This window comes from Anolis sagrei, chromosome 1, assembly GCF_037176765.1.
Source record: "Anolis sagrei isolate rAnoSag1 chromosome 1, rAnoSag1.mat, whole genome shotgun sequence".
Classification (NCBI taxonomy): Eukaryota; Metazoa; Chordata; class Lepidosauria; order Squamata; family Dactyloidae; genus Anolis; species Anolis sagrei.
In genome coordinates this window covers 196,922,115-196,944,178 of record NC_090021.1, presented here as the reverse complement: position 1 = coordinate 196,944,178, position 22,064 = coordinate 196,922,115, and the positions used below count along the sequence as shown (strand labels likewise).

The 22,064-nt window shown below is 36.8% G+C and overlaps 1 protein-coding gene across 7 annotated transcripts in view; it reads right to left on the bottom strand.

Annotated features, from left to right (window-relative positions):
- Positions 1-22,064, bottom strand: part of LOC132776561 (sodium channel protein type 1 subunit alpha) — a 123,421-nt gene that overhangs the window by 4,246 nt on the left and 97,111 nt on the right. For all 7 annotated transcript variants that reach the window (XM_067471912.1, XM_067471918.1, XM_067471928.1 and 4 more), the window contains 11 exons: positions 21,621-21,977; positions 20,135-20,611; positions 17,780-17,897; positions 17,395-17,549; positions 15,749-15,922; positions 14,311-14,433; positions 5,318-5,599; positions 2,166-2,219; positions 1,577-1,714; positions 554-658; positions 31-301 (listed from right to left, as the gene is read on the bottom strand). In XM_067471912.1, the coding sequence (XP_067328013.1) occupies positions 31-301; positions 554-658; positions 1,577-1,714; positions 2,166-2,219; positions 5,318-5,599; positions 14,311-14,433; positions 15,749-15,922; positions 17,395-17,549; positions 17,780-17,897; positions 20,135-20,611; positions 21,621-21,977 (2,254 nt within the window). The remainder of the gene's footprint in view (positions 1-30; positions 302-553; positions 659-1,576; positions 1,715-2,165; positions 2,220-5,317; positions 5,600-14,310; positions 14,434-15,748; positions 15,923-17,394; positions 17,550-17,779; positions 17,898-20,134; positions 20,612-21,620; positions 21,978-22,064) is intronic.

Sequence of the window (22,064 nt, the reverse complement as noted above, 5' to 3'; positions counted from 1 at the left end):
GTGACTCATTTTATTTAGAATGCATCTTACCTACAATGGAGAGGATGACAACCACAAAATCAAAAATGTTCCATCCAATGGTGAAATAATAGTAACGCAGTGAAATTAGCTTGAGAACACATTCTCCGGTGAAGAGGACAATGAATATCAGGTTGATACGATATAGAACTTCTTCTGTTTGTTGACTTTGATCATCTGTTTCTACCATCATAGTGATCATATTAAGGCAGATAAGAATCATAATACTGATGTCAAATACTTGTCTCGTCACAAAATCAAAGACCACACCTTGGTATTTGTTCTAAAGTATAAAAAGAGAAGGGATGGTATTTAAGTAAACACAATTAAGTTAATTCCAACTTGTACAAGTAGAGAGCAATTATATGTCCAGGGATGCATGCATGCAGTTCAGAAGGAACAAAAACATATTTAAATATAACTAAATATTGACTAACATCCACAATCAGCAGGCAGCCAAACAAACTCCACACTTCATTTTCTCTTTTGCAAAATTGAATTTTCAATGTATAATATATTGTGAAATTTCACGTACCCCAGGTCTAGGTATGGGTTTCTGAGGCTTTTTAGACCCCAGTTTTTTCATTGCATTGTAGTACTTTTTCTGTTCTTCTGTCATAAAGATGTCTTGACCTCCAAAGTAAAGGCATGACATGAAGATTGGTTACAATCATATTCTCATAGAGCCTTTAAATATATTTGCATTTTAAACCCTATTTCTGTTGAATTCATAATCAACCTAAAATAAATAATTGGGCCAGTGAGTCCTTACGACTAAAGCACTTCTGGATTTATAGCAACCTAACCTGCGGAATCCATTAAGATTAGCATAAAAGAAATCTTGTAAATAGAAAATTGTATTCACAGATTTAATCAACTGTGACTTTAAAATATTTTTAAAATCCAAAATGTAGACTTTAATTTTGCCATTATATATAAGGAACACCCTACACTATTGTATATAATAGGACTTGAGCATCCATGGATCATGGTATTCATGGAAGATCCTGGTAGATACCAGTTGTCCATTTGATTTGTAGATATTGATGGAAACAGAATTAAACACTCAGTGCCTTTCAGTAAGGTAAAGCTCAAGGTTTCCCCTTGACTTTACGTCTAGTCAACTCCAATCTGGGGGGCGGCGCTTATCTCAATTTCTAAGCCAAAGAGCCAACATTGTTTGTAGACATCTCCTAGGTCATGTGGCTGGCATGACTGCATGGGGTGCCCTTCCCACCAAAGTGGTGCCTTTTGATCTACTCACATTTGCATGCTTTCAAATGGCTAGGTTGGCAGAAGCTGGGGCTAGCAATGGGAGCTCACCCCACTCTGCAGATTCGAACTGCCAACCTTCCAGTCAGGAAGTTCTGCTCCTTAGCAGTTTAACCTGCTGTGCCACTGCAGCCCCAATGCCTTTCAGCAAGCCACAATTTATTTTCTTCCTTTTAACTAAGAAAAGGCAATTTCTATTGCCTCTTGCATATGCTTGAGGATATGTCGGTCATACGTAATTTTACAGTAATCCATGCATTTTACAGTAATCCAGGTAAATACTTATCTTCTTTTTTTGCTGATTGAAGTTATCAATGATGACACCAATGAACAGATTCAAAGTGAAGAACGATCCAAAGATGATGAAGATAACAAAGTAAAGATACATATAAAGGTTGTCCTCATATTGAGGCTGCTGACCTACCTACAAAACAAGCAAAAGGTCCAAAATACTTGGTTAAAAAATCTTGCAAGTTCACATTGATTTAATGTACATCTCTGCAGGATTATGCCACATTTATAATGGTTTCATTTCACTGGTGCAGATAGTGTTGTGATCACTTAGTTCTTGTGCAAATTAGAGATCAAAGACATTTTCCAGATGAACAACTTCTGCAACCAGTTGTACAAGGTAGTTATTCAATAATATTATGTAAGGACCAGAAGATGAAGTGCCTGTGCATGCGGAGAAACCAATGAAACTTCATTGGCACACTCTGCTAGCCCTATGTTGAATTTTTAATTGCCAGATTCATTGATTATAATATAACAACAAAAATTATTTAATCAGAACAAAAACATTGTAATATTTTAATTCATGCTAGGTATGTCTCACAAAAATGTAATGACTCTCAAAAGTTATAAAAGCTGCTTACATTTCTTGAATCAATTGCTGCATACATAATATCCATCCATCCTTTAAATGTAGCCTGTATCCAAAAAAAAAGGGTTAACATATAAAACTGATCTTAGAACACTATTTTGTATTACACTTTTTATAAACAACACAACATTACAGCAGCAATACCTGGTGATCACTCTATAGAATTAAAAAGAAAAGTGCCTGACACTTAAAGGTTTGCTTTTTATCAATTTTGATCCAGACATTTAGGGCATAACAGGGCACATTTATTGAGATTAGATTCAGTAAGACCAAGTTTGGAATATTATATTTGAAAATATATTTGATTATGTAAAACAATTGAGATTTTAAATTGCATCCACTACCATAACCACTAATAATTTTAATTGCTTAATTTTTTTTGTTGTTGATCAAATTGTTGCTTAAGAATGAATGCCAAGTCTGATCATGTGATTCATAAAGGTTTTCACTACTGAATTGAGGGGAACACATTTTGTTATTGGCATTTTCAAAATAACTCTTGTGTTGCTTTTCCCCAACTCCCAATTTTCCCTACAGGGACTTTAGAAGTCATATTTGAAAGGAACTACCAGTAGTTCCTCATTACAATAATGAAGTAACTTCTATCTTGTTTGTTGCGTTACTTTTGTAATATTCATTCATTAAGGTAAAGATAAAGGTTTCCCTTTGACATTAAGTCTAGTCATGTCTGACTCTGGGGGTTGGTGCTCATCTCCATTTCTAAGCAAAGGCTTTGTCTGTAGATGCCTCCAAGGTAATGTGGCATGACTGCATGGAGCACCATTACCTTTCCCCCGAAGCGGTACCTACTGATCTACTCACATTTGCATGTTTTCGAACTGCTAGGTTGGCAAAAACTGAGCCTAACAGCAGGAGCTCATCCCACTCTCCAAATTTGAACCACCAAGTTTTTGGCCAGCAAGTTCAGCAGCTCAGCGGTTTAACCCACTGCGCCCCTAGAGGCTCCTATTCCTTCCTTACTCCTTTTTAAAGAATATATTTTGAAAACTGCCAGAAAAAAGGATTTTTTACAGGACTAACAAGACCTGTTTATGGAAAAAAATGTTTTCTAGAGGAAATGACAAGAGAAAATCTAGTAACCCCATCAAATATTTATTCTTATGCCTGGTCTCGTAAGAATCTTCCATGTTCATTCTACATGCAAAGAGTTAGGGAAAAAGCAAACACACAGCAAAGTGTAACATCTCTCCACAGGAGAATATTCATTGCCAATCGGTTGTATGCAGCCATTCAAGTTAAATATAGTGGTTATCACATAAAAAGTGATAAATGCAAAATCTTTGCTAGTGTCAGCCAAAGAAATTAGTTCAGTGGTTCTCAACCTATGGGTCCCCAGGTGTTTTGGCCTACAACTCCCAGAAATCCCAGCCAGTTTACCAGCTGTTAGGATTTCTGGGAGTTGAAGGCCAAAATATATGGGGGTTCACAGGTTGAGAAACACTGAATTAGATGATTTATGTTCCAGATAATGCAGTTCAGTTCCTGTGACAGAACACTGAGGGCCATCTGCATGAGCCAAATGACTTGGGTTGAGGGTGGACTCCATCGTGGCCAAAAGACACAGAGTCCGTTTGCTGTAATGCAGGAAAAGGCCTTTTAATGCAAGTTTGACTCATGTTGGGAAAAGCAGTGGGATTTCCTGGAGCTTCCCATTTTGGCCAGCATAAATAATTTACACTTTTATTCCACATTCTCCAGGCTTGGACAGCCCAAGAATGGCACGGGGCCTAGCTTGCCCTGTTGAGCTGACTTTTACAATGCCTGCCAGGCATGAATATTATGATGTTCATCCCTCGACACCTGTAATGATGCTAGCCGGCGTGGCAAGATTATCAGAGAAGGGAGAGGGGAAATACCTCCCCCCTCTCTCACATCATTTCAATGCTCTGACTAGTATCATTATAGACTCTATAAATATGAACGCTGCCATATTTATATTAAGACGTTTTTAATGCTTTGTCATAGTGTTTACACCTCACAATATTGCTTAGCCTCAACGTTCTGTCATTGGAGTATGCGTCCCCGTCCCCCCCACACACACAATCCCTGTTTTAATGATCCCTTCTCCACAAATAACCTGCTTCTCCTTTATCTCACCTGAGTTTCTTAATCAGTTTTTAATTAGTTTCTCTTTTAATCATTACATGTAGGCTGCCCATTGTCACTGTGATTGTGTTTATTGTAATTTTATATCATTATGCAGTCATATGTTTTATGTAATTAAGATGTTGTTGTTTATTGTTTGCATTTTTGGTTTTCTTTTCTGCTGTAATTTGTTGTTTGGGCTTGGCCTCATGTAAGCCACCCCGAGTCCCCATTGGGGAGATGGTTGCAGGGTATAAATAACGTTTATTATTTATTATTATTATTACTATTATTATTATTATTATTACATATTGTTTAGTGGTTTTAATGTTTTTTTAATTTGCAGTCATATGTCAGTATTTAGTTATTGTGATTTAATTTTATTATATGTATATTGGCATTGAATTCTTGCCGTTAATATGTTGTAAACCATCTTGAGACCCCCAGGGATGAGAAAGGCGGTATATAAACATAGTATATAAATAAATATTCACACCCAGTGGGAACCGCAAAGGCCAGCTCAACATGAACAAGTCAAGAGTGGTGCCAAACCAGTTCTGATGCTGCTGGGTTGTGTAAAAATCATTCAGCTGACAGGCAAGCTCAGGAGCATGCAAGGTGGGCTGGTTCAGTGTGTAGCCATGTGGACTATCAGGATGCTGATCCGGAGTACTCCACTCCGGATCACCATTGCCATTTCTGCCCCATGTAGATGGGATCCTAAATTTTTCTCCTATTTTCAGTGCTGCTGAGTTCATAACCATAGTGCTTAATGTAGTAATCTGGGTTAAGAATCTGAAACTGCAGAAGGGAAATGGGTGACAGTGTTTGAAAAAAAACAAAAACATTCTCTCAACCTCTGTAAAGCTAAACAAACAGGAACACATATGTGATCTGGTATGACTTGTTTGTAAGGGTTCAATTCTATGCATAATTTATAGTAAAATGAATGGAATATTAAGCTCAATGAAACGTGCATCAAATCAGACTGTGACACAAAATGGAATCAACATTGTATTCTAAAGAATATTCACTTACTACTTGCAGCAAGGAAAGATACCCAAATCCTACATTATCAAAGTTAACCTTCACGTTTTTCCATCTGGCCGTTTCATTTGCTTCTATGAGCTCTTTACACTGAGTGCTATTGTTAACTACATCAATTGGGAACATCTCCCCGGTTGTTGTGTTAATACAGTGGTAGAATTTGCCAGCAAACAGATTTACTCCCATGATGCTGAAAATTAGCCAGAATATGAGACAAACAAGAAGCACGTTCATAATGGATGGAATTGCTCCAAGAAGGGCATTCACAACCACCTAGTACAGAAATAGAGGAGGGGAAAAGACAGTGTAAGAATACATAATAGCAGTAATGTAATTACTCTGTTGCATCAATGTATGACTGTTCTACTTTTTAAACTAAAGCAAATGGTTACTCATAATTTTGATGGCAACAGGGTTAAAAAAACATCATTTTTTAAAAAACTGCAAACATTTATATACTCAACAAGACAACAAAGATGGAAAAAACTAAAATATCTAAATAAAATCAAAATGAAAAATAAACCTTATAATAGCAACATGAAGATTGTTGATCTCTGCAAAGAAAAGAGATATATGTTAAAATATTTATACAGGAAACCAAAATATAAAAAGGAAATAAATTATTCCTTATGAACTGAAAGGATTGCATAATCGTTGTGTAAATAAAAATAGAAATGTAAAAAAAAAGTTACAAAGGAAAGCAAGTCAAGAATTAGTACACATTTCAAGGAGTACACTTAACCATGCATTATTCTTGTTATTATGAAGATTATTTCTTTGCGTAAGAAAGCCAGACGATTTAGCATATGTGCTTATCTAAACAATCACATATTTTATTTCAAGCTCCAGTCTTTATTAAGCAAATGAATTCCTTCTCGGTGAAATATTTTGCTTAAAAATAAATGAACGACATATTCCGAAATCGATAAAGGGGTGGTAGTAGAACTTAAAGGTCAACAGCATTTGAATGCAGAATAAATCAAAATACTACCCCAGTTGCCTGAATACGATGTCTTTGTGTTTACCTACTAATACATGGCAAAAAAGGAATGCCATGAAGAAATGTAAGAATGTGGTAGAGGCTCCTTCTTTGGAGGTTTTTAAAAAGGCTGGGTGGCCATTTGTCAGGGGTGCTTTGAATGCAGTTTTCCTTCTTTTTGGCTGGGGGGTTGGACTGGATGGCCCACGAGGCCTCTTCCAACTCTATGATTCTATGAAACCGAATCCTAAGATCTTTTGCAAAGTGTGCCACTTATGGGAAGTGTGTTATCTGGGGCTACAGATATTACTTTCCCCTGGCAGACTCCCAAGAGTATCTTTAGTAGGAATAGGGGAGCTGTAACAGAGAATCCATGGAATTGGACTTCTTCTATTACAGGGAGCTTAAGCTGAATCAAAGGCACTTGTTATAAGAAGGACTTTTTTCTCAGAAAAGGGGAGGATTCCTGGATCACAGGGTTTGTGCCCTGTTCACAACCACTGTAGCATTTGGTGAAAAGGAAAGTCTAGTATTAATATTTAAGCAAGGAACATATTTCATTCTCTCTGCTGAATAGCATGGATCCTGTCCTGTAGAGTACAACAAGACTAGCGAAATCTGTATTTGTGAGACCCTTTTGGAAATGCTGTTTTGCAGTGATAGTGAGAAGAAACCAAAGCCTTTCTGCCATACTGTTTTCACCAACTGGTGAGGTTTTAATATTTGCTTAAGGGCTCTACAGTGCTGTTGGACTGAGAGCCCTTTCAGATAGCCCTAATATATCCCTGTATCTAATCCCAGGTTTTCTGCTTTAAATTGGATTACATGTGTCCACACTGCCAGATAATCTGGGATAAACAGAAAACCTGGGATCAGATCCAGGGATGTAGGGCCTGTCTGGAAGGGTCCTGAGAAGTAGAAACAGATGTATTAGATTTATTGGCAATTTCCATGCAGTTGAGGAATACATTTAAAGAAACCTACACATTTGGGGTTTATTTAAGGTTAACTATTTTACAAATGTCAGTCTGTGCTTCTACCGTATTTCAGTAACATTTGACCATTGTATTCTTTTGATAGCCTAACGTTTTATTTTATGAAAGGTTCCTACTGTTCAATGTCAATTTTTTCTCTGAAAAGTTAAAAAACTCACAGCAGTTATAGCTGTCATGTCAGCCAATTAAATCTCTGACAAACATGTTTACTACAACAGCAAAGCACCTTGGCGTTGAAAGGGTGTTTAATTCTTCACAGCTTTTTTTAAAAAAGTAATATCAAAATCACTCCTTGAACTGATCTCTATGTATGATATCAATACTGTTGTCTGAGGGTGCTTTGTGGTAAGGAAAGGGCTTCTTTATGTATCCATTTGTGTTAGCTACAATTCTACAAACTAAATCAGAATGGCTAAACAGAGGTTGACAGAAATTGTAGTCCAACACATCTGGAGAAGCATGGGGGAGTTTGTCCTGAAGGGAATGAGCAACCATCCTATTCAGAGTAATGCTGCTCATAATCACTGCAGTCCATCTCAACATTGTAATCTTTTAAAAGCAAAATCTAGGAATTACGGTATATAGCCATCCAATTAACAGACTATCCAAGGAGTTTAGCTAGGAGCACTTGCTGCTTGAAAAAGTTGACAGATCTCACTTACGGTAGGGACATTACTACTTTCTTAGGTTCTGTATCATTTTACTTTTCCACTCTCAGGAATAGAAAGAGTGAAATAGCCTTTTCAGAATACATCAGCATCCAAGAATTAAATGCTGATGTAAATCTTCCAGATTGTGAAGGCAGCTGCAGATATTATTGTCAGTACCGCAGTATTCAAGTAATGATCATAGAAGGTCTTTGGGATCTGGGACCAACACAGAGACTGTCTCTAACAAGCTCTGGAAATAACTTGTTACAAATAATACATTATTTTAAAAAATCATTTTATTAGTTAAGACATAATTAAGTTACAGTAAAAACTGTAAAGAGGTATAACTTGATTCCTTTTTCTGTGTAAGTCATATTTTTTCATAGTTATGGAACATAGGTTTGCTTTGTACCACAGGCCAATGCCTTGTAGCATTTTAGTGTGTGAAAAACTAAAATTAACTGTTTACATTTCACATTTTATTTTTAAAATGTAGCTATAGGAGTAATATGCTATAGGAGTAATACGCTATAGGAGTAATATGGTTTTTTTGGGGGGAGGGGGACAGTTCCATTATTTGGGCAGAGACCAAAAGGGGAGGGCGCTAGACAGAGAAGGATAGTCAATTTTATAGGGGAGAGAGGGGTTAAAGGAGCAAATTTGTTTCCCCCCATTTTCCTGTTATTTCCACCACCCATGTTGCGGTTGTGGAAACAACCCTCATGTATGACATGGGAAGGGGGCGGGGAATAACCAGCAAAAACGGGGAAAATGGTTTTCACCCCACCCGCTAAAATGGACTATGCTTCTCTGTCGAGTGCCCCCATTTTGCCTCCACCTGGATAATGAAACAGTGCCTTTTTTGTTCTCTGAATGATAATTGAGTACTTTTTAAAAGTCCATCAAACTGTGAAAAAAATCATTTGAAAGTTGACAGAAACACTTTAATGTTGTGCGATATACTGGGATAAGGGGTTGTCCCTACACAAAATAAAATTGCAAATCTATATCCACCAGTTTGGACAGCATATAACTTTTCTTTCAACACAGACATGAAGGAAAGATGCATGTGATATATTAACACAGGACAAACTAGTACACATAGTTATTGGGGAAGTAATACAATAAATGGATCAGTACTATGAAAAAAAACATTTGAGTATCACCTAGAGTGTACATCCTGCCAGTCATGGTCTTTTTTTGCATCTAAGAATCTTTGTCCCTATCTGAAATTTTTAAAATAGTAGCTAGAACTGGTTGAACCTCTTTGAAGTCAGTATAACTTTTAAAGTTATTTTTCTGTTCTTCAGATAAGTTATATGTTGAACTTCTTCAAAAACTTGGTTTCAAGCCAAGCTAATCAAAGTAGATCAATTATGGTCTTTCCCACAAAACTGTTCAATCATGACATCCCCTTTCTTTCCTCATTTCCCTTGTAGCTATATTCCTCTGTTCTTTGGATGTTGTCATGATCCAAGTTTTTGTTTGTTGTGATCTTCTTCAAGCTTGCATAGATAATGCAACTGGTAGAAGTTCCTATACTTTCAGGGATCTCAATAGGGTCATTCAGAGATGGGAGGGCCTTCTAAGGTAAAACCTTGCTTTCATTATTTCTAAACTGTGAGTACTGCTGTGCCAGTCATGTGGTAACGTTTGAGAACAGTACAGTGCTCCCTCACTTATTGCGGGGGTTACGTTCCCCAATAAGTGAAAAACCGCGATGTAGGGACGCTATATTTATTTTAATATTTATACATTATTTTAGTAGTCATACACTATTTTAAGTCTTTATAAACTTAAAATACAGTGAAGGAAAGGAAGGAAAGGCTCTTCAAGGCTGGAGGGAGGGAGGACTGAGGAAGGAAAGCGCCTCGGAGAACAGCTAGATAACTATGTTGTTGCTACTGCTGCTGCTGTTGTCTGCACAAGCAGGAAAAACACATGTTCATAAATCTAGTTAAATCTAAAACCCTGCAGCTGAAATTTCCTTTGGCATTAAAATGAAATGAAATATTCATAATTTCATAATAAGTGTCTAGATCAAGAAGTCCTTTAAAAAACATACACATTTTTGGATCAATTTTTTGATCTGGATATGACAAGTTGGTCATAGTTAAAAGTTTGCAATATTAGATGAGGATCTAAATTCTAAATATAATTTTGTAGTGTAATCCTAATTATGTCTACTCAAAAGTAATTCCCATTACATTAAATGGAGTTTACTCCAAAGGAAGTGAGTTAAGGATTCCAGCCTTCTTGATGAAAGGGTTCTAAACCTGAAATTTGAATCAGAATGGTATTCAAACTTGGAACAGATTCATAAAATCAATGGGACTAGGTGAATCATAATTAAGCCTGATTATAACTACATCAGTGTAGGCCATCTATTATTTTCAAATGCTGTTTCATCTGATAAATTACTGAGAAAATCAGTAATTTTCTCCAAGAATTCTACTTTCAAAATTTCACAGAAATAAAAGTTGTTTTAGTAAGGAGATGTGAAGTTCCTCCCACAGTAACTTTGGGCAGAATCCAAAGAACAGTGAGCTCTTGTGCAGAAAATTATAATTAGTATAATATGGTACACAGGATCCACTATAGCAGTGGTTCTCAACCTGTGGGTCCCCAGATGTTTTGGCCTTCAACTTCCAGAAATCCTAACAGTTGGTAAACTGGCTGGGATTTCTGGGAGTTGTAGGGACCCACGGGTTGGAACCACTGCACTATAGGCCTCATGTATGCACCAAGAAATATTGATTTTGAGAAATAATAGGCTTTCCAGACTGTATGGCAGTGCCATGGGCTGGAAACTGAATGTTCTGTATAGAAAGCAGGTGCTCTCCCATAGAGCTACAGTCCAGAGAAAATAGAGAAGATCTTACAAAAGGGAAGAACATTGTTGGATTGGGTTTGGCATGCTTTTTCACCACTAACTGTAGTAGTGAGGGCTGAGAGGTGGTGCCTGCGCCCAGGATAGATGTGTACAGCCTTTCACTTTTCTTGCTCAGCCTTCCATATAAAGAAGGGTACTTTTAGCTCCAACTGATTTTAACTTCAAAACTACAGTTCCTCCTCTTGGCAGGCCTTACAATGAGGTCTTGGCAAGGGTTGAGGAAGAAACAGGAGCAATCTGGCTGCAACGAAGTGGAGGAGAGCAACTTTATTGTCGTGGTGGAATAGTGCTGGACAGTGGTGGCTTCCTGGTGTATTGTATGGACTGTAGGTTCTCAAAGGGTAAGTTTGTGACCCCAATTTCTTGTAATTATGTCCCTAGTATATTTTGAAAAGATTGAAAGTAGTATGACTTAAGGTATGATATGCGGAAGGACTCGGGGGGTGGGGGGATCAGTGGTCCCTATCTTTCACATCAAGAAAATTAGCTATGCATAGACATTTTAACAATTGGACCTGTAAATGTATTTAAAATGATGTATTTAAAAAAGCTATGTATAAGTCATGGTCACTGTACCAATTTCCTTGTTAGATTGCTCTATTAGAAACTGGACTGGACATTTGAAATATAACTTTAAAGCAATCAGCCAAAAATGTGCATAAGACATGCAAAACTAAAACTGCAGGGTGGATTATTTAGTTTAAAGTTCTTTTCTGCTCTACTGCTCCAAGAGAAATATACCAAGCACGCATAACATGCTCTCCTCCAGTGAACTTACACATAAACACATGCTTTATTACTAATCAATTCTCTAAATTTAGCAAAGCAATGGATACTTATTTTTCTACATGTATACATATTTTCAACTACCGCAAGACCATTTCATTACAGGGAGTATTAAAATGATAAATATCAAGCAATGGGGATATTCAAATCTCATTTTACAAGTAGAATATATCTACATGTACTGAGATTAGAATATTGCTCTCAATCTAAAGCATATTTCGTTCAAATGAAAGCACATGTTTACTTTGCCTTCTAGCACCTATGTGGAGTTAACAATGGTTGAAATGTACTTTTAATTATATCAAAACAAAATGACACAACAGAATTGAATTGTCAAAATCTTCTGTTTTGATGAAATTTCCCCTCATCCATATAGGGAAATTATGTGAGACTTATATTTCACAGACTTACGTTGTCCTTAGGTCTTGGGTTTGTCTTCTGCGAAGGAATAATTTTACCCATTTTTTGAATAGAGAAATCATATGAAGTTAATTTAAAGCTCCACATTTTAATGTATCATTTATACAAATATGTGTAAACCAAAACTTGTGCTTGGGAACAATAGGTCAAAATGTAAGTATAAGAAAAGATTGAAAAGGTTATTTTAAGATTTTTTTTTTAAAAAAAGTGGCCCATTTTACCAATTTAATCTTCACCGAGACTAAATCTTTCTTGTAATATTATGTGTTTTCTGTGAGGTCTTTACCTATTCACAAAGCCATTAACAAACACTGATTTCTGTGAATATGTCCTCTTCCTAAATTTTAGCCAAATGATTGAACAAACTATTTTTTTCTGTGTAAGCTGTTTACACACTTTATTTGGGGATGAATCTTTTTTATTGTTGGCATTGTGTTTAGGGAGAATCAGAGGTTATTTATTTGGCTCCTTGGTCCAGCAATAGAAACCTTTGACATGTGAGGAAATGCTTAAGAAATGGCAAATAGCTGATATTGTGGACACACAACTCCTGGTTCTTTTTGAATAGTATTAGCCAGAATCATTGCAACAGAAAACTGCTTGTAAATGACAACAAATGAAATTGATTATAATAATATTTTCTTTTCTTATGAACCAGATGTGTATGGAAATAATTTTTTTTCAGATTGCCATATTCTTGGTACTCATATTACATGAACATTTAGCATCATCGCCAGTCTTGAAGTTGATTTAGAAAGGAGTACAAATGACAACAGTTCCAGAAACATTTGTGCCAACAGAAACATATTTGCAAGAATGTTCATGAATAGTAAATAAAAAGAAGTATGAACATGGATAAACCAAACAGTCAGTTGAAAACTGAATGAATGTTCGTGAACACTACAGGAATTGACCAGCTCTTACCCTATTCCACTGCTGACTTCTCAATTCATGAATTTCTTGCTTAAAGGGATTTGTTGAAATTAAGGGGTGGTTAGATGCACCTGAAATTCATGTATCGAGTCAGTTTCAATTTGCAATATTTCTTTGTAGAAATTTTGAAGAAAAGATATGCAACCTGATGGATACAATTTGAGGAACTGAGCTCCAGTCATCTGAATTTCATTTCATGGTTCTGTCGTGACTTTACATCTAAATACTATTTGGGCAGCATGTTTATCCGCTGCCCATCTCGCTAGAAAGGTTTCCTTTTAACATTATTCAAAAGCTGTTTCCTCTTATGTTTCCATGAAGTGGCAAAAAGGCATTCACTGAAAAATAACAGGTTCGACCAACATGCAGTTTGGATCAGGTTGTATACAGTGGATACATAAATGCCTCCAAGTGCCTCTGGGGTTTCTGCTGGTGATGTCAGTGCAGTCAAAGAATCATCCGGTAATGGGAATGAAGAGAAGGAAACAGGGATATAGTGTAAGGAACGTTTCCGGTAGAGATTAAATGGTGATCCTGCTTTCCCTAGAAAGCAAATATGTAATATTGCATGGGTTGTGTAGATAATGCTGCACATTTGCTGGAATTACCTTTGCCGATGGAAATTAATAGAAAGCTATAATTGGGAAGGGGAGGTCAGTTGAAGTGTCTGGTTAATTAGCCATTTAAACAGATTGAGTCCAGTTGATGAGACAATACTGGAGTTTTATGAACTGCCTATGGAGCATAATTAATTAATCGTGCTTATATAATTATATATTTAAGCACTTACGTCAAATAGAAAATATACCCCTCTCTGGAGGCCTGGCAATATCAAATTTGACCTACTGAATGAAATCCTAAACTGAAGCCTGTATAGCTATCCCAGTTATTTTTGACTGGGAGCACAGCATTCCCCATAAAATAAGAGCAACACACCAAAACTGATTTTATGAGGACATAAACCCAGTTGTCAACTGCCCGTATTTATTTATTTATGTATTTTTTGTCAGGAGCAAATCAACATAAAAGGTACTCACCTTTAGAACCACTGTTAGCACATCTGCTCAAATACATTTATGACAAACTCCTCACATTGGCTAGAAAGTAAAGTAATATAAATGCATACAGCTAGTGTGTGGTATTGAGTAAGGCTTAAGGTGAGCTAATGAAGCCTTTTGCTTATCTATTACTGATTAATAATATGCAATAAAATGGAAGGGCAGCATTTCTGCATGGATTTATCATTCCTTATATGGCATGCATGGAACATTCCTTATATTTAAGCATGCATTTAAATTAGGAACAGCTTTGCTCTCATTTCATCTTACCCTCATCCCTTCAAATCTTGACAAGGCTCTTAAAGGTCTCAAAGCCCTCAGTGTCCGAAGGGACTTAATGGCACCAAGTTCTGAATAACCCAATGCATTTGCAGTTAAGCTAACCAGTGACACCTGTGAGAAAGAAAACCTGCATCATTCTTTTTTATTCTAAGAAGCCCTTCTGTGTTCAGGGATGGGTAGTCTGGAGGAATCATATGGCTAGGAACAATCCCAAAGTCATTACGTCCTATCTCCTGCACAAAGTTAGAGTCCCTCATACATCAAATATTAATGGTTTCCCCAGGGTTCCTGCATCCCTAACTCCAGCAAACATGGAGGGCTGATTGTATAGCATGGCCACATTATTTTATTTTAAAACCTGACAAATTTTATCTGCAGGTTAATATACAAGACTAATCAAGACTGGAGAAGATTCTCAAGATTGCTTAAGATCTAGGACACTTTTTTGTAAAGCTTATGTGGGTGAGCACATTACAGTGCAGTGTTGTTGTTTCTTACACACTGCAGTGTTTTTAAAGACCTTGATTTCATGTTTTTTAGTTCAGAACACAAGATTTTATTTGTTTTTCATGCATGCAAATAGGCATTATTATTTTATTTATTATTTTATTTACTCTAGCTATACCCAGTCTTTCTGAACCTTGAAGGGGACTCAGGGTGGCTTACATATAGGCAATTATTCAATGCCTTAAAATAACATACAATTCCAATAAACATTGAAATTAAAATTAATACACATTAAACATTTAAAAACATTACATTCAATATTAAAGCCACACCATCCAAATGCTTCTTTATCAGATGGAGTCTGTCTGCATCAAATTTCTGATACAGTAATAATAAATTCTAAGTGTTTAGCACAGTATTTTATTCACTACGGCCTTCTTCCAAGATCAAATTCAGAATGTGTCTATGGATTGGGATCTATCTTTGATGAATCTGTGCAAAGGGGCTTGTAAAGGAGTTTATTGCTTACACTGTTAAAATGAACAACAAAATAAGGCTTGCCAAAGAAAATCTAATAAATGAATATAAAACATGCTTTAATGTGTCATAATAAAATAATTGTATGTTGATAGTAAACTCATTTTCTAAATCAGTGGCTCTCAACCTGTGGGTTCCCATATGTTTTGGCCTTCAACTCCCAGATATCCTAACAGCTGGTAAACTGGTTGGGGTTTCTGGGAGTTGTAGGCCAAAACACCCCCTGGAGACCCACAGGTTGCGAGCCACTGCCCTAAATAAAGATGTTTGAATAAACTAACAGTGGGGAAAAATAATTAGAATTGGGGATTTGTGGATATTTATGGAGAGAGAGGGGAAGGGAGAGAAGCAAACAAAATAGACTATGCACAGCTGCAGAATTTCAAAAAGAAATACTCCATACCACATTTTCTGAATAGCATTTAAACAGAAGGGTACATACATCAACAATGAGGAAATCCAGCCAGCACCAGGCATTGGTGAAGTATGTTTGATATCCATATGCGACCCATTTCAGAAGCATCTCAAGAATGAAGATGTAGGTGAAGACCTTGTCAGCATATTCCAGCATGGTTTTGATTGTTTTCCTCTGTTCTATGTATACATCTTCAAATGCCTGCAAATATAATGGATATTTAGGATACAAAAAAGCTAAAGCGACTGCAGGTTTTAATAATCATTTTGTGAGACAAACTAAGGTCATGCCTTAACATGCCATTATGGGTTTCAACAGAAGTGACCCTCTATAGTAGGGCTTCTTAAACGTTTTCCACTTGCAACCCCTTTGAGAAATATTTCTGTGACCCCTTTCCATCCAATACATTTTTACGTGACACCACATATAAAGGTATATAAAAATCAAACATTTACTGATGCTAAATCAGCATTTGCAGGCTGATTTTTCTTTTTTATGAAGTGCAGATGAAGCATTTTCTACAGAGTCCACTATAAACACTGTTGATGCTAACAGATTTGTATAAATAGGTGGCATTCAGAAACCCTTTACTGTAGCCAAATTTTTCCACAATCCTAACACTGAGCTAAGGGGACCCACACCTCAGCAAAGGAAAAGTGGCAAACTTACCATTATCCTTTGGAATTTGATCAAGAATAATATAAAACTAAGTCAAATCATCATTTACTGATGGGGTTATTGATTTTGTTGTTTATAGATTTTAATGGTATTATACAGATGAAATTTAAGATGAATAAAAATATATGGTTTAGAATTTGAATGTGTTGTTAACTCATGAGTGACACTTGTATGGTAAGTGGTATAAACCTTTGTTAAAAATTGAGTTGGAAGAGGAACAAGATAGCTGATAGAATGATGTTTGAGCCTGTCTGGCTTTATTAGAGTTTAATGGCCTTTCTTACAGTTCGTATGTACAACTATTCAATCAGCTCTGTGTGATTTTGCTGGTTTACATTTCTTTTGAATTGTAATCAATAATTTTACTTTATACATGTCTCTGACTAGTAGAATAAGAATTCAAAGGGTAGCTTAAATGACAGCCAGATCGAAGCTTGTCACATGGCAAATCTTTTTCTTTCTTTTCACTAAAATGGGTTATTGCTGTTCCTTGTATTGCTGCAGCAACCAGATGCAGAAGGTGTTTTGTACATGCTGAATTTGCATGCTACCAAGCAGATAGCTCAACAAAACACCAAGGATGAGAACTGAGCCTTGAGAATTGCCTCCAAGCAATCCCACCCCCCCGCCCCCCCCAAAAGAACCATTTTCACTACTCCAAAGCACAACTGGAAAGGTTTTATCTTCAGCCTTCACAATGTCATCTTGCTGAGGCTCCCCAGGATTTATACTGTCACAAAAGCCACCCACAGTCCATTGTCTATGGCTGTAACTTTAATGAATGAGATTTTTTGAATAAATGTGAAATTATTGCATTAGGTAAGCTATCTCAAGGAATCTAAAGAGGAGTTCGAAGGATTTCCGTTTTTAAAATGTCTTTCAGACCTATCATTTTGACAATTTTTGGAAAAGCATAAATGAGATGTGTTAGATATAAATAGACAAGGCATTTAAAGTCATAACAGTTATAGATCCTTTTCTTGTTTGCAACTTACCAGAGCACCACTACTAAGAAGGATCATAAAGACAATGAAGGTTTCAAACCAGTTGTGTTCAACTATTCGAAAGCAGGTTTTTCTAAGATTCCACCACTGTTTTCCTCTCCCATCTTCCACACTAACTTGACAGCACTTGAACCTTTGAACGCAGCCTAAAAATAGATTAAATTTTGGGGGGAAAAACCAAGAAAAGAAACAATCAATATTTTTCAAATTATACAAGGTAATATCAGGATTTGGCATGGTCTCACCTTTCTGCAATAATTTATTTACATATAGAACTTGCTTAGTATTCCTTCAAATCCCATTTCATCCAGAGAAAATAGTTAAGCAGAGGTCTAGCACATAAACTTATCAGATGCTTAAAATAGACATCCCTGACCTTCTGTAAAACAAGCTTCAGGTTCCTCAGGTTCCTCAGGTACTGCTTCTGGTTGCTCTTCTGCTGGAACTCCAATATCCACAGTGCTTCCTTCAGAGGAGCTAGAGGAATTTAGTTTCTGATAAAGGAAAATATTTCACAAGAAATTTAAGGTGAGAAATAAAAACAATACTGATAACACAAAATAATTAGCTGTATTTTAAATTTCTGTTTTGTAACAGTTTGAATTTAATGGAGGCATGCCTGCCATCATTTCATAGAGGAACACATGCAACCTAGGAACACCAAAGTGTGGCCAAAATGGCAAAAGTTATTAATGAGGAAAAACACAGGCTAAGAGAGTTTGTTTGTGTCTTGGCCTACTAAGAAGTGCAGAACTCTATTCTCTTCTGTGTCTTCCACTTTTGGGTTGAGTGTCCTTAGCCACCTTCAAGTTTACTTTGATTTATGCCATCTTAATGAATGAGAAGCCCCAAAGTCATCCTATTAGGTCTTGCAGCCTCGAGGCAGTGGCTTCCTAAATTAAAATAATCCATCTGAAATGATGTCTTCCTCTTTTCCTGCTGTTCTATACATTACCAAGCATTATTATCTTTTCTAGTCATGTCTTTCATGTATGAGCACAGTATGACAACCTCAATTATGTCATCTTGGTTTCTAGTGAGAATTTGGACATTATTTGCTCTAAGATCTACTCGCTTGCCTTTTTAGTTAACACTACCTTTGCATTTTGAACTCAGTCTGCAGAAAGAGAAGCTGAGGATAAAGGGGGAAAGTAGTAGGAAGAAAGAGAAACCGTGACTGAATCCACACTTAGGACCTCTGCGTTGCTGGCATGGAGTCCTCCAGAGTCCATTATATGACACAGGGCTACTTCTGGCAGGGCTCTGCGCCCGTAGAAATGGAGATCAGCTAATACAAGAAAGCCAAAGGAGGCAAAGAGGAAGTGGGGACAGCAGGGAAACATCATAGAAAGGGATACCACGATGACCCGATGGTAACAAACTCTGACGCTGCCTCACAATTTCCCTGCTGTCCCCTGGCTTTGTAAGGACCATCTGATGAGGTCCTTAATCCAAAATGAAATTGATTTTGAAAGCCACACATTTTATCACCCTAGAGTAATCTCATTACAAAAGGTTGTTTATACCATGTTTACATGTCCACTATGTTGAATTATATTAAGTCACATGAACCCTCCCCCTCAATTCAGAGATACTTATGTCCGCATATCCATATAAACGAATAACCTTTCCTGTTTCCCCATCATTTTCTGGATGGTGTCTATAACTGGATAATTACCTTAGCTCTGACACAGACCCCTTCTGCCCTCTCTAATAGTGAATGCACCTTAGGTGCTTGTGTATAAGTCTAGAACCTTTAATTAAAAATAAAGCACAAAACCTGAGTTGATTTAACCACAGGTCAGTGTGCAAACTGTACCTTAACTCTGATCAAAAAAGGAACCATCCTCTTCTCTGAATAAAGTAATGAAAGGTAAGAGCTTAGTCTGTACCAGGAGAACATAAAAGAAGCACCAGCTCATTCTACTCTGTCTGCTGTAGTACTGCTTCTGGCCTTTTTGACTGAAAAATGGCAAGTGTCTTGTGGCCTTCTTTACCGAATATCCCTCGACATCCACAAGTCATATCAAAAGCCATAGTTTTGATCCCAAAATCTGCCCTTGACTTATACATGAGGTTGACTTGTACATGAGTATATATGGTAAGGGCCCTAATCATCTTGCCACATCTTCACTGCTTCTCTAATCATGATCAGTTCACTGGTTTCTTACCTCCTCCATGAGAAACCTCTCTCTCTTTTTCCTCGACTCAAAGTGGCATTTGCCATTTTATAACGTGAAGCCATATGGCGAATTTAAATAGCAAGGTACATATGCTATACTACCTTTTTATATTCAGATATACAACGATAAATGTATAAAATTGTGGTGTTGATAGAACAAAAGTTACATTGTGAACATATGATTGTAATATGTTGTTATTTTGCAACTCTCTCCCTTGTCGGTTTATGAATGAGCTGTGTGTATGAATTTATTGCAAATGAAGTCTATATATCAGCATTCTAAACATTTTATTTTTCTGGGTATGAAGATCTGGCAGTCATTTCTGCAAAAACTCATTAAAACAGAAGAATTTGCAGAACTCCAAATGATAAACTGTATCAGTGAAGTAAATGATGCATGCTCTCTCTCTCTCTCTTAGGTTAGAAAATCTTTTTGTATTCTAATTCCTGTGCAACAAGGAATCTCACATTGGTTAATTCCAGAAGAGTTCACAGTGAAATACACTATATCATGATCTAAGCCAAACTGAGTAATAAGTAAAGGCTTACCTCTTTGCTTTCTTCCAAATCAGATTCACTGCTAAATTCTTCCGTATTCAAATTCTCAAAATCCGATTCTCCAAGAGCAATTGGAACAGTCACAGTCAGGCTTGGATTATTTATGAATGACATGTAATCACTTTCATCAACAACATATTTTTCCACGCTACTACCTGTTCCAATGCCACTTGTAGTCCCATTCCCATCCCTAAAATAATCCAGATCTTTACCAATTTCCATGGTGTGGTTAGAAATGCAGCTGTTCTTATTTAGCTCCTCGAGGGGCTTGATTTCATCCAAAGCTTTTTGTTTTTTAACAAAGGATTTTTGTATGAATTCACGGATCTTTCTTTTCACATAGGCAATTCCCTTTTCTATTCTTGCTATAGAAATCTGGAGATTGTTCATTTCGTTGTCATCATCTGTGGCAGCAAGGTTGTCTGCGCTAAAAGAGCTCAGTAGCAAGGCCAAAAATAGATTCAGTACCTGTACAAGGGGGGGAAAGGGATGGGGAAAGATGCATTGTTTTTGCTCTGTACACATTAGGAATATATAAAGCTGCCTTACATTGGACCTCATTACTAACTCTGTCTGGTAATAACTCTCCAGAGTTTAGGCAGGATTCTTTATTAGCCTTATTTAAAGATCCCTGATGTTTCTTGATTCCATTTATTTATTTATTTATTTACTGTCCTTGTATACCGCCATTTCTCAGCCTAATTGGCGACTCCATATACCAACCATCCATATACCAACCAGATGTGATCCTACTAAACTTTTGAAAACAAGAGTGCATCTGCACCAGAGCATGAATGGAAGCTGACACCACTTTAATAGCTATGCTGCAATCTGATGGAATCACGAGAATTGCAATTTTACTAGGCCTTTAGCTCTGCCTAGCAAAGAGTGCTGCTGACTCCTAGGATTCCATAGCATTAAGCTATGGCAGTTAAAGTAATGTGAAACTGCATCAGTTCTACAATATAGATCACCCCAAGTGAAACTGGAATGCTGAGGGTGGCCCATTATAATATGAGCAAGGTATCTGCAATATATTCTAGACTAGTAGTTCTCAACCTGTGGGTCCCCAGGTGTTTTGGCCTACAACTCCCAGAAATCCCGGCCAGTTTACCAGATGTTAGGATTTCTGGGAGTTGAAGTCCAAAACATCTGGGGAGATTGAGAACCACTGATCTACTGCTACTAGATCTGATTTATAGTTTTCAGGCTCACAATGCAAGCTATTCTGTAATGCACAGACATGTACAAGGAATTTACTCATTCATTTATTTCTTTATAAGCTGGTAAATATATTTCTGGTCACTTATCACTTTTAGTGTAAGAATGAATATTAAACACTGAGCACAATATCTGATAATGATATGAAAACTGTGTTTTAAGAGCTCTGCCAGAACAGTACAGACTACCATTCTTTTAGCTAGACTTAGCATTATTCTGATTCAGAATAAATATTTAATTTTTGAAAATTACATACCACTAAATTTCCGATCACCATCACCATCATGAAGACAGTAAGGCACATAGCTTGACCTGCAACCTCCATACAGTCCCACATGGTTTCTATCCATTCTCCACAAAGTACTCGGAACACAATCAAGAAAGAGTGGAAAAAGTCGTGCATGTGCCAGCGTGGAAGCTCACAGTCTTTGGCAATCTTGCAGACACATTCCTTGTAGCTTTTACCAAACAGCTGCATTCCAACCACAGCAAAAATGAAGACAATGATGGCCAGGACCAAGGTCAGATTTCCCAAAGCACCCACAGAGTTTCCAATAATCTTTATCAGCATATTTAGCGTTGGCCAGGATTTTGCTAATTTGAAAACTCGCAGCTGAAAAACAAACACACAAAAAACTATCAAAATGTTTTTGTAAGGTGTAATGCAAAGTGCTGAAAGAAAGGGCTCAAAGCTATAAAA